Source organism: Dipodomys ordii, unplaced genomic scaffold, assembly GCF_000151885.1.
Source record: "Dipodomys ordii isolate 6190 unplaced genomic scaffold, Dord_2.0 Scaffold78, whole genome shotgun sequence".
Taxonomy (NCBI): Eukaryota; Metazoa; Chordata; class Mammalia; order Rodentia; family Heteromyidae; genus Dipodomys; species Dipodomys ordii.
In genome coordinates, this window is record NW_012267294.1 from 5,445,882 (window position 1) to 5,459,592 (window position 13,711).

The window sequence follows — 13,711 nt, forward strand, 5'->3', positions numbered from 1 at the left end:
TAAAATGGCATTAAATCAGCTGCCTCCAGGCTCTTTGGCTCTGTGGGAAGGGGACCCAGGAGAGTGGGTGTGGGACACAGCTGTGCCCGTTCCTTCCCTAGGGAGATGCTGGAGGCTGGGCGACTGGAAGGCCTCATGGAGGAGGCCTTCAGGAGGCCCCAAGAGGTGGACAGGTTGGGCCGGGCACAGGAGTCAGGACAAGCAAGCCCAGGCCCTGCGGGGGTGTGCTCCTCCTCCCCCCCTTTGCCCCCCCCGGCTCCCATGGGAACCCGTCACCTCTTGGGGTCTCCCCGCCCATCCTCCTTGCCCGGCATGGCCCTCTGGGCCCACAGCTGTGCACACGGCGCCCACCTCTGTGAGGGCCTGGGCAGGGCCCTGAGGGCCAGTGGCCCGTGTCCATGCATGCTGAGGAGATGGAGCAGGACTCTGAGGCTGGGCTGGGGATAGCCACTGGGGTCACAGCTCGGGAGGCTCGGGAACAGACGGCCTGCCCAGGGGCGAGGCTGTGCTCCTGCACAGGGTGAAGGGCACTGGGCAGGGGGCGGGGCTGGAGGGCGCGAGGCTACTGAGCAGCGCAGACCCCACACGCACAGCCCCGTCACCCAGGCTGTGGCTTCACCCAGAGCCAAGCAGCTCCCTTCCCCACGGCTGCACAGACATGAACTTCAGGTGATCTGCGGCACAGGACTCCCGGGCCGTGGCTGGCACGCACAGGCTCAACCTTGTCTGCCCGCCCATCTGCCCGCCCCGTCTGCCCGCCCCATCTGCTGGCAGGCCAGGCCGCCAGCCACTCCGGCTGCTGTTCTAGGTCATGTCATTTCAAGAAAACAAAGATAAGGACATGGGGCATGGCCATAACAAAATCCTCCCACTCCCTGCCCCCAGCCCACCATGACCCCCGGAGCCCACCATGCTCCCCCCGCCCACCATGCCCCTAGTGCTCACTGAACTTTCTCTTGCTGAACAAATCAAGTTCTCTATCTTTGCCCATCAGAGCAGATTCCCCAGCCTCTTCCCTTACAAATGCAACACAGAAACACTGAGCATGGACAGCCCCGAGGCCAGGGCCACAGCCAGAATGGACCACCCCCAGCGTCAGCAACTGACTGGGGAGACACTCTACCACATGGCGTGAAGACCCCTGGAAACCACCGAAGCTCGGGTAGGATGCCGGGTGCTCAGCCAGCCTGCGCCTGGGGGCCGGAGGGCGCTGCACACACACCAGGGCCCTGGGCCCGGCCTTGCTAGGTCTCTGCCAAACCTGCCCTCCCTTCTCTAAAAAGCCAACTTGAAATGGACACTGGCAGCTCACACCTGTAATCCCAGCTACTCAGGAGGCTGCGATCTGAGGGTCCCAGCCCTCAGCCAGCGTTGGCAGAGTAATCTGTGAGCAAGAAAACTAAGCAAGAGCACAAGGCCCCGACTGAGTTCAAAGCTCAGCACTGGCACACGCACTCACGCACGCACATGCACACACACAAACACGCTCATGCACAAAGCCAACATGAACTGCAGGGGCGTCCCTGGTTAATTCTGTCCATGAACAGCCCAGACCTGCACCCCCTCCGCTCTCCTTCAAGTCAGCCTCCCCCATCTCCCAGAATGCAATGGACGGAGAGCACCCAGGACAAGAGTAAGTCTGTGTAGTCACTAGTGCTGAGTGCTAAGTAGCTGGCAGTGAGTGTGGCACAGCTTCCCCCTGCCTCCTCCACATTAAGGGCTGGCCGAGTGTGAGGGGAGTGAGCGTGTCACTTCTCTGTGGGACTTCCATTCCCTGCTCCTGATGTTTAGTCGGGGGCACCCTTGTGCTGAGGACCCTCTGTGGACCCAGCTGGGACCCCAGCCGAGCTGTAAAGCACACGCCGACATGAACGAGAAATGAGCCTCAGCCGTCCGCAGCTCAGGATCCCAGGCCGGTGCTGCTTACCTGACACAAAGGTCATGTCACACAACTCCACCGAGGCCCAACCCGAGGCCCAGCAGCACCTGCGATTCTAGCCATGATAAAACCTCCCTCCCCACCCACTCCGCTGCTCGCCAGAGCAGGAAGCAGGTTCCCATAGTGAACTGGGCTGGGCTGCGCGAGTCCCCGGAGCAAACCGGGCTGCGGGGCAGCTCCCGGGGGCTCAGGAGGCCCCCATATCTCCAGGGGACAGGGCGCCGGGGACCATCACCCCGACCCAGGTGCACACGCAGCCGGCCAGGGGCGCGCCATACTCACACTGGTGGCGTACTGGATGTCCTTCCAGATGGAGGTCTCGCGGGCCAGGTCCGAGGCCTCGAAGAGGTTGTCCAGAATGACCTCCCCGATCATGTCGTGGCGGGAGAAGCGGTCAAAGTCGAAGACGCTCAGGTGCAGCTTGCGGTCGGCCAGCGCCTCGTAGGGCACGGGGAAGTGGAAGCTCTCATCGAAGGTGGGGTTCAGGGTCTTGCGGTGCACCCGCGTCTGCAGCTTGCACTTGCGGTCGGGCAGGAGGTAGATCTTTACGTAGGGGTCGGAGCTCCCACAGAAGTCCTTGGCGGGGAGGTCGAGGGCCTCCAGGATGCGCACGACCAGGGCCTCGCCCTCATAGTCGTAACGGAGGCTGAAGTGGATCTTCCCGCAGCTCTTGGTAGCCCCGGGCTTGGCGTCCTCCCCATCCACCGACTTCTGCTTGTAGAGCTCAGGCTTGATGCGGCCTATGCTGGTGGCCTGCTCAGCTGCGGGCGGCAGCTCGTTGCCGTAGTCCACGCTGGACACGTGCATCTGCCTGGGCAGGTGGCGCTTGAAGGAGGTGTGCCTGCGGGGGGGGGGGGGGGAGGGAGGGGCCGGCCTGGGCTGGGGGCCAGGGGTGGGGCCTAGGGCCCCTCCCACCCTTCCCTTCCCTGTACTGTGGACACAAGGCCACCATGAGTGTCACACGCTGCGCGTGTCCTGATGGTGTGGAGTCGCTGGGCAGGCCGTGGTACACAGGCTCAGCCCAGGCCAGCTGTCATCTGCTGTCTACATTCTTTCCTGATGGGTGTGACTCCACTTCCACCAGTGAAGCAGGCATCCCCGGGCAGAAACACCATTCTGTGTTCCCCTCTGTGTGGTCCTCCACCACATTAACACTACCATCACCACCACCGTCTACCATCACCATCACCACCACCACCATCTCTATCACCACCATCACCACCACTACCATCACCACCACCATCTCTATCATCACCACCATCACCATCACCACCATCATCAATCTCCATCACTGCCATCACCACCACCATCTCTACCATCACCACCATCATCTCTACCACCACCAACACCATCACCACCATCACCATCTCCACCATCACCACCACTATCACCACCACCATCACCACCACTATCATCAATCACCATCACCATTTCTACCATCACCACCACTATCATCAATCACCATCACCATCTCTACCATCACCACCACTATCATCAATCACCACCACCATCTCTATCATCACCATCACTACCATCACCACCACTATCATCAGTCACCATCACCACATCACCACCACCACCACCATCTCCATCTCTACCATCACCACCACCATCTCTACCATCACCACCGGCACCACCATTATCTTCAGTCACCATCACCACCACTGTCACAGAGTATCTGTCATACAGCAGGCAGTGGAGTGAGTGGTCAAAAGCCAAGGCTGAGGCCAAGTGTAGTAGCTCACACTTGTAATCCCAGCTACTCAGGAGATTGACTATAGAGGTTAATTTTGGCCCTGCCAAAATTTGGGCAATAAAAAATACAGATAAAATCATAATTGTATAGAATTGTAAGGGTAAAATAGATTCCCTCATAGAAATGCTTAGAGCCGGGTGCCAGTGGCTCACGCCTGTAATCCCAGCTACTCAGAAGGCTGAGATCTGAGGATCTCCATTCAAAGCCAGCCCAGGCAGGAACGTCCATGAAACTCTGATCTCCGATAAACCACTAGAAAACTGGAAGTGGCTCTGTAGCTCAAGTAGTAGAGTGCTCGCCTTGAGCTGAAGAGCTGAGGGACAGCGCTGCCCAGGCCCAGAGTTCAAGCCCCACAACCAACTAACTAACTCAATAAATAAATAAATAAATATTTAAAAAATGCTTAGGACAGGGCTGGGAAGGTGGCTCAGCGGTAGAGTGCTTGCCTAGCGTGCATGAGGCCCTGGGTTCGATTCCTCAGTACCACATACACAGAAAAAGCCAGAAGTTGTGCTGTAGCTCAAGGTAAAGTGCTAGTCTTGAGCAAAAGAAGCTCAGGGACAGCACCCAGGCCCTGAGTTCAAGTCCCAGGACTGGCAAAAAAAAAAAAAAAGCATAGGACAGAGGCAGGTGTGTGATAAGCAATGTACTATATGTGTTAGCTCTCATGTTCCTACGATTCTTTCATGGTTCCCTGCTATGAGCAAACAGGAACCATTCTCCCCAGCCCACAGCTGGGAAAAGTGAGGCGCGGGCAAGATGAGCAAGCAGCCTGCTGCCACATGGTGAGTTCTGTAGGTGTACCCATCATTTTCTGTGATCTTTGGATGATGATGTCAAACCCTCGTGGCCCCTGGCAGAATGCAGGCCCGGCCTGGAAAAGGCCCTATGGGTGCCACATGGGGCTCTCTGAGGTGGCGCCCTGTATTCCCACCCCTGGTCCCACGGCGGAGGCCAGGCTGGGAGTAGGGAGGCGGTAGGAGGCCACGTGGGCTGGGGTGGGGTCACCTCACCTGATGGAGGAGGCGGGCTCTGTGGTCTGGCGCTGCAGCCTTGCTTGCCGGGCAACGGTGCTGCGCTCCCTGACGGACATCTGCACCTCGGCCGGGATGTCGGGGGACGTGTGACTGATCTTCACGGCCGACTCCAGGAAGCCCAGGGTGCTGGGCTCCTTCAGCTTGTCCGCCATGCTGCCTCTGGGGTGGGGGCTTGGAGGCCTGAGGGGCGAGCAGGGGGCCGGGCTGGAGGCCTCTTCTGTCCTCCAGGGCGCTGGGCGTGGCTCCCACAAGAGCAAGGAAAACCACCACCGGGGGCCGCGCCACGCACAATCACCACCACGGCGATGAGGCTGACAGAGGTGCCTGCCCAGGAACTTAGGGAGGACGGGACACAGAGGAGGGAGGGCTGGAAAGGGGCATAGAGGGTCAGAGACAGAAGAAGAGAAGAAAATGGTCAGGAGCCAGGGGCCAGTGGGGGAGAGGGGCCCAGGGTGGACTGGCACCGTCCACGTGTGCTCTCCCGGTTCCCCCACCCCTGCACCCCCTGCCTCCCGCCCCTCCTGCTGGAGGAGCACCAGGACAGCCCCACACCCCTAGCTTGGGGCAGGCCATGCAGGGGCAGTTGGAGCAGGTGCAGACTGGGGACGCTGATCACGTCCTATAGAGCTGCTGCTCTAGCAGGACAACCACCATGCTTTCTGCATAGCACAGCGACCGCCCTGCCAGCGGCCGAGCTTCCCTTCCTCCCTTCCTCCTTCCCTCCTCTCCCCCTCTCTTTCCTTTCTTTCTTTCCCTTTATCTTTCTCTCTCTCTCTTCCTGTGGGCTGGTACTAGAGCTGGATTCAGGACCAGGGCCACTGTGTCTTAGCTTTTTTGCTCAAGGCTGGTGCTCTACCACTTGAGCCACAGCTCCACTTCCAGGTTTTGGTGGTTCATTGGCAGTAAGAGTCTTACAGACGTTCAGGCCCTGCCGGCTTTGCGCTGTGATTGTCAGACCTCAGTCTCCTGAGCAGCCAGGATGAGGCGTGAGGCGCCGGCTGAGGGCAGGCAGGGGCTCCTTGGTGCTGTCAGTGTTCTGTCCACATGGGACTGCACAAATGCGTGTGTTCAGTTGAACCTGGCCCTGCTAAACAGCCGCTCCTGGCTGTTCTGTGTCTGGAGGCCAGCTCTACAGAAGGAAAGCTGCTATGGGGAGTGCTTTGATTTGCTGCCTGGTGCTCAGCCCTGCCGACCGGGGGAGCGAGCCCCCCAGAGGACGGTGAGGGACACCCCCCCTTTGAGAGAGAGCAGAGCCTGGGGTGAACCTCAGGCTGTGGACCAACAGGGTTGCAGCAGAGGAGCTGGTTAGTGTCTGACAAACTGTAAAGGTCTTCCATTGAGTCTTGCACAGGAGGCTCACCCCTATAACCCTAACTATGCAGGAGGCTGAAATCTGAGGATCGTGGTTCAAAGCCAGCCTGAGCAGGAAAGCCTATGAGATTCTTATCTCCAATGAACCACCAAAAAGCCAAAAGTGGAGCTGTGGCTCAAGTGGCAGAGCACCAGCCTTGGGTGAAAAAGCTAAGAGACAGTGCCCAGGTACTGAGTTCAAGCCTCGGGGACTGGCACGTGCACACACCGAGTTCACAAACATCACCACCCCCAGCTTCCAGTTCCTCTGAAGGAGGCCACTGGCACCCCTAGACCCAGGCCCTGCCTGGTGGGAGCAGGCAAGGGTGCATCCACACCAGCCCTGTGTGCCCAGCCTGGCCCGTGTGCCCGGCCCGGCCCATGTGCCAGGCCCGGACTGCAGACCTGCAAACTTGCTGCTTGGATTAGCTACTGGTGCCTTGCAAATCCTGGGATGTAAGTGGGGAGGGAAGTGCCCGCACAATCAAGTCTCAGAGGAGGGTGTGCAGGGGTCACAGCCACCTACCCCTGCCTATCCTGCACACACAGCAACATTCCCAGAGCAGAGCAGGGTTAGACCTTCAGGGCTCAGACTCAGGGACCTGGGACCCTGAGTCTAAGCTCACATCTAAGCTGAAGTCTCCAGTGTGGCACACAGGTCCTCAAGGGCTCAAGAGAAAAACTAAATTACTTTCAGATTGATCACTTTGGAAATCAAAATTGTAAAGCCGGGCGCCAGAGGCTCATGCCTGTCATCCCAGCTACTCAGGAACCTGAGATCTGAGGAGCAAGGTTCAAAGCCAGCCTGGGCAGGAAAGTCCATGAGACTCTTATCTCCAATAAACCACCAGAAAACTGGAAGTGGCGCTGTGACTCAAGTGGTAGAGCTTTGAGCTGAAAAGCGCAGGGACAGCACCTCGGCCTAGAGTTCAGGCCCCATGACCAACCAAAAAAAAAAAAAACCTTAGTAAGTAGATATTGTTTGGGTTTAGTCAATTTTTGCAGCATTAATGTGGCCAGGATTTAGGGGTTTTGTGCGGGACTGGTGCTTGAAGCTAGGCCTTCCAATCTCAGTTTTTTTTTCACTCAAGACTGGTGCTCTACTATTTGAGTCACAGCCCCATTTCTGGCTGTTTGCTGGTTCATTGGAGAGAAGAGTTTCTCAGGTTTGTCTGCCCAGGCTGAATTCAAACTGTGATCCTCAGATCTCAGTCTCCTGAGTAGCTAGGATTACAGATGTGAGCCACCAGCACCTTAGCTTCAAAAATGCTTGTGATACAATCATACCCATCATTTCTCCCACAAATACGCAGGACTGGGGGCACAAGACACACAGGGGTTAAATAGACTGCCCAGGTCACACAGAGAGTTGGGGTTAGAACCAGACTGCAGCCTGGCCACGAATCTGCCTCTGTCATCACCCCGGGGAGCCTTGGGGTCCTATAAGCAGGGATTAGAGACAGCAACTCTGTTGTTTTTGTGTCAGGCACTAGGCTCTGCAGCTCTGGCCCTGTCTCCCTGGGTGCCCAGGGTGGTGTCTTTGTCTGAGGCCCTCCCAGTCCGCCCCTGGCCACAGCTGTGTGGGATGCATTTCCAGTCACCTTAAACAAAAGGTATTCCTACTTGCTTTCCTTTGATCAGACATCTTACTTGCTCTGGTAATAATTAGAATTTTAATGAGGGGGGACGAGGAGGCATCCAGAGAGCATAGAGTGCATTTAAATGTGCAGCCTGAAAAAAACCCTGAATTCATAAATGAAAAGAGGGGTGGGGGCAGGGTGGCCCAGACGGAGTCTTTCTTGGTGGCCGCTTCTCCCGGTGCTCCGTGGAGCTGAGCCTGGAGGGTGGAGGGTAGGGGTGGGGATTATTAGGAACCAGTCCCCAGCCCAAATGCTGGTTACATAAGGTCAGGAGGCTCAGGCAGGAGGATCTTCCTCACTGGCCTTTGGCATCTGGCAGGCAGGGAGATGGGGAAGTCAGTCCTGGCGCTAAGAGGGAAGGCCGGTGAGGATCAGTGTGGATCAGGCCGGAGCGGATCAGACCCGGGGAGGAGGCCATTGTAGAGGACCTGGCCTCTCTAAACCCACTTGTGTGTGGCCTTGAACTCAGCCAGCCTTCATCCTCTGTGTGTGCGTCAGCCTTCTACCACTAGAAGACACTCCTGGACAAGTCAACATACCAAGAGAAAAGGGCTGAGAGGCCGCAGCTTCAGTGGCTTCCCTTCACAAAGTGACAGGCATTGCTGGCATTATCACAGTCCAGGGGACATGGGCGGGGGGAGGGGGGCGGCGGGAGGCAGAGAAGCAGTAGCAGCAGCTCAATACTCAATACTGGTCATGAGACACCAGACACCGGCAGGCAGCAGAGGTGCAGGGGACCTATGGGACCTAGTGGGAAGCGGCAGGCGCCACCCCTGGCAGAGAACGGGGCTGCAGACTGTGCACTGGCACGGCCCAGGGCCGGGTGGCTTTTGGGGGGCAGGGGAATCTGGAGGTCACCAGATGTGAAGAAACACAAAGGGCAGGGCTGCCCAATCATGTCGTGGGGCCTGCAGTGAGCCGAGAACCGGCCCCATACCCAGCTCCTCCTTGGCTCAGCTGGGGTTCTAATCATCCTGATCTCTGGCTTATTGGAAGTAGCTCATAAGCCAAGGCTGAGCACGGCACGCTGAATGCTCCCACAATGGAATCTGCTAGATGCTTTGTTTTTCCTTTCTGGTAGAGGATGATCATTTACTGTGAGCAAAACGGCCCCCAAACTAGGTCTCTGTGACAGAACCAGACCAGAGAGGAGGGCATGTGGCCGCCCTGGCCCTCTCTTCTCCCCAAACAACACCTGGTTACCACCTGCTAATCACTGTGAAGAGACTGCCCAGCCGAGTGGGGCCCAGGACCCCTTCCTCTTTTGGAAAACACTAGGGCATTCACCAACCACCCAGGTCCCAGCTCCCTGCAGATGCTTTCTCCAGCCTGAGAGGTCCACCCCTCCAGCCACGGTTTCAGGGTACACCAGTGATCGCTGTGCCCCCATTTTTCTAATGGGTTCAAGCTCACGAACATCCATTTGTAACCATAACAGGTTCTCTCAGGAACAGACTGTAACTGAAGAGAGAAGCCAGTCTGGCCCTGGCAGCTCACACCTGTCATCCTAGCAACTCAAGAAGCTGAGGTCTGAGGATCAAGGTTCAAATCCAGTCCAGAAAGGAAATTAACCATCAAAAAGCTGGAAGTGGAGCTGTGGCTGAAGTGGCAGAGTACCAGCCATGAACCATAAAGCTAAGGGAGAACGTGAGACCTTGAGTTCAAGCTCTGGGACCCACACATACACACACACACACACACACACACACACACACACACACACACACACAATGCGCTGGGAAGTGGAATAAAATAAAACAGGAAGGAACGTTTTCCTCGACTATCCCAACACAGAGAAGCTGGTTGCTGGCTCTGGGGCCGCTGACAGACTCTCAGAGATTCGAGTGCTCACTCCAGGAGAGCAGGTACTGCCTAAACTGAGGTCTTATTCAGACCCAGACAGAGACCTGGACAAAGCTCAGCCAAGGACCCGGGAGCAGAAGACAGAGATCCCACAGCCAGGAAGGAGCGGCATTTGGTACAAGGAGTAGAGAGCCACCCTTGCGAATTCCAATGATACAAGTTGCTGCCTTCTTTCTATGCAGTAAGCACAGTGCTCTTTGTATTACCTCATTGAATCCTTATCGCCTCTGGAAAAAATTGGTATTCACTCCTCAAAGGATCAACTAAGTCACTTGCTCAAGGGGGCTATGTGTAATACAGAAGAGCTAGGTCTGGAATCCAGACCCCTGGCCTGACCTGGATCAAGACATGCTGTACTCATAAGTTGATGTGTTGAAATTGAAACCCTTTATACAACTCCTAAAGATGATTTTTTTTTTACAAAAACAAAGAATCAGGGACTTCCTGAGGCCAAAGTCCAGAGTCTAGAATTGGGTATCTCAAGGAACTGAGGGTAGACCGGAGTTGTAGTGAAAGGCTGAGTAGAGAATGTGGGGCAGGGTTCTTGGCTGTAGAGACAAAAAGGTGCAGGCTTCCTGTTCTTCTGCGGATATGCTAACCCTGGGCAGAACCCTGTCTCGAGCTTGACTAGCTTCCCAGCCATCCTCCTTCTTCCTAGAAAGTACACACCCTCTGCCGGTCACTGGACAGCCCCCAGGTCAATGACCAGACCCCTGACAGCCCACCAGAGCTCCTCCCGAGGGAGGCTTGGAGAGAGCAGGCCTATTCTGTCCTCTTCTAGGGCCCATGGATACAGTCCATTAATAACAGGCTCTATCATGGCTTGTAGATTATTAGGAGAATGGGGTGTCATTAAAATTCAGGGTTGGGGCAGTGGAGCAGAGGCTGTTGGAAAGATGCAGGCCGAGCTGCCGATGGAGATAATTAGCAGAGTCCAAATGGAGCAGGAATTAATGCTCCTGAAAGCCAGGGTGGGGAGAGACAATGACAAGCTCATTACGGCCGCACTTCTACCACCACGAGGGACTCAGGGGTAAGTCGGAGACAAACGTGGGGTATTATAACTAACAGAGCACTGGTGTTGTTGGCCATTATTACTATCATGAATTTGGCAGACGGTACCTGCACCTTTCTGCTGGCCAGCCAGGGAACATGGTCCCAGGGCCTACGGCTGAAGAGGGGCGGGGGACTGACAGATGCTATGTTCCTCTATGGTTTCCATCTGCAGCAGTGAGAGCCCCTGGGCAGGAAGAAAAGAGTTCAGTACCTGGGCATTGGTCATCGCCTGTCATCCTAGCTACTCAGGAGGCTGAGATCTGAGGATCACGGTTCAAAGCCAGCCCAGGCAGGAACGTCCATGAAACTCTGATCTCCAATAAACCACTAGAAAACTGGAAGTGGTGCTGTGGCTCAAGCGGTAAAGCAACAGTCTTGAGCTGAAGAGCTGAGGGACAGCACCCAGACCCAGAGTTCAAGCCCTACAACCACCACCACCACCAACAACAACAAAGAGGGGTTTTTTTTGAGTTCCAAGAGGCTGATGCTGCCCCACACCCTGGTGTCTACCTCTGGCTACTTGTGCTAAGACTCCTCCCACCGAGCTTCCCCTGATCTCCAGACAGCCCTACCTACCCGGAGAGACCACCGGGAAAGCTGGCCCAATCCAAAGCCGGCCGGCCATACATTTTTAAGCCCAACTCCATGGCCAGAGCCCAAAGAGACAAAGCATGCTTGGAACTGAAAGTTATGACAATCAGAGGGAGACGAGAATTTCTGGAAACATTTACAATCCAGAGCCCTAGACTGGAGAATTAGATTTTTAGATTGGAGAATCACACACACACACACACACACACACACACACACACACACACACGCCTTAGCTCACACCTGTGATTCTAGCTACTTGGGAGTCTGAAGCCAGCCTGGGCAGGGAAGTCTGTAAGACTTGCATCTCCCATTCACAACAAAAAGCCAGAAGAGGAGGAGTGGGCCAAGGGGTAGAGTGCCATCCTTGAGTGAAGATGCTGAAGGGCAGCTCCCAGGCCCCAGCCCAAAGAAACCTTGAAACACAGGTATGGCGGGAGCCCCTTCCTCCCTGGCTCCTCTCCTTCCAGCAAGGGAAAATGTGCCTTGGATTTGCTGTCACATGCAGTGTGTGTGTGTGTGTGTGTGTGTGTGTGTGTGTGTGTGATGCTTTGTGTCACAAAAGGCCAACTTCAAAGGCAAGCAGCGGTTCCAGATCATCTGGAGTCATTAGCAGAGCTGACACACCCCATGGACCCCAGGCAGGGTGGGGACAGGCAGGGATGGAGCAGGTGGCAGGTGGCAGCCGGGCAGTTGGGCTGCCAGGTGACCATGTCCCGCCCCTACCCCCTCCTCCTCCCTCCCACCTCCGCCTCCCACAGCTCCCTCCCTCCCACCTCCCTCTCCCCCACCTCCCCCGCCTCCTCCTCCTCCTCCCTGCAGTCCTGTGGCACCTTGTTCTCCACAAGCAGAGGAAGAAAAGGGCTCCATCCCACAATATCCTCCAAAAACACGCCGCCCTGGGTGACCAAACAAGCTCCCGTCCCTGCCTCCTAAATGCCTACATGGCCTCTCTGTAGCCCTGCCCTGGGACCACACCTTCCACACAAGACCCAAAGACACTCAACTCACACCTGACACATCAATTCTGAGCTCCACTAGCAGGAAAACACGCCTAACACAGCCCTTGGTACCATCTATCTCAGAGACAGAAACTGTGACACCTAAGTGATCATCTGATGGATTTTCAAATGGGATTCGTGCTGTCAAAACAGAAAATATGACAGCAGGTTTTCTTTGTATCCATTAATTTTTTTTAAGCTAGGAAACAAAATGGTACATAGGCAGAACTGTTTCTAGAAGCTCACTTACAGAGCTTTCTTTTCCTGGCTATTCACAACCCCAAAAAAGACTTGTATAAAACTTATCGCTTCTCTTCTATGTTAAGAGTAAAAGTATCTACTCCAGCCCTCTTATTTAAGTTGCCATGTGTTTAAGGAAAGCAATGGTAGGAATCTGAGCTAACTAGACGGCCCTTGATCTCATGGGGCCGTTTCTGGATCGCAGTCAGTGCATTTTGTTTCTTAAGGAATGTCAACTCATCATGACACTGTCATCCTTACCCGGGGTTTCAGTTACTCATGGCCAACTGCAGTCTGAAAATAGACAACAGGAAGATTCAGAAAGAAACAACTCAGAAGTTTTCAACTGAATGCTCTTCCTAGTGTAATGAAATTGCTTTCTGTCCCACTTTATCCTGACAGGGAGGTGAACCTCCCCTCTGCCCACTCTCTCTACTCTATCCATTGTATATGTGCTTACCCACCCAGCCTCGGTTCATCACCATCTTGGTTATCAGACTGCTTGGCCATGGTGCATTTGTGTTCAAGTAACTTCTATTTTACCACTGATGGCTGCAAAGTACAAGAGCTGTGCCGGGGTCTTCACTGTACTGCTTGTCATCTGTCTCATCTGATTTCCCTAGACCTCAGCTCCGACACCTGACGACTCCCCTGCCCAGCCTGTTTGCAGGTATATTAGATGAGAAGATATCAAAGAGCTGAGAATGGATCTGAAATGAGGTAGACAATTAAAAAAAAAAAAAACTTCCGCTTACAATGCTGTCATAGCTGCAGCACTCAGTGTTTCACTCACCTGTGAAATGACAGATTGTTTAAACATCTAGAAATCTCTAGTAAGAAAAAGTGCTTATCCTCCTTATTAGCTGACAGGTCTCTCCTAGCGGAATCTCAATGAGATGAGCTGGGAACTCCATCATGTATAATTCAGCTATATGACAGCTCAGCCCTGAAATTATCCTCAGAGAAATAGAGAGAAATCATTCTCTGCTATGCCCTTAAAAATATCAGCTAAGAGCTGGGCACCAGTGGCTCACGCCTGTAATCCTAGCTACTCAGGAGGCTGAGATCTGAGGATCACGGTTCAAAGCCAGCCCGGGCAAGGAAAGTCCGTGAGACTCTTTTTTTTTTTAATTTATTTATTTTTTATTTGTGAACATACTGTACAGAGGGGTTACAATTACATGGGCAGGATAATGCGTACATTTCTTACCAAGCATTGCAGCCTCCTCCTTTGGTTT

At 54.9% G+C, this 13,711-nt stretch overlaps 1 protein-coding gene across 1 annotated transcript in view; it reads right to left on the minus strand.

Annotated features, from left to right (window-relative positions):
• Window positions 1-13,711, minus strand: part of Syt6 (synaptotagmin VI) — a 59,478-nt gene that overhangs the window by 25,339 nt on the left and 20,428 nt on the right. The window contains 3 exon segments of the mRNA XM_013024627.1: window positions 2,222-2,780; window positions 4,709-4,997; window positions 5,000-5,099. Of these exon segments, the coding sequence (XP_012880081.1) occupies window positions 2,222-2,780; window positions 4,709-4,997; window positions 5,000-5,099 (948 nt within the window).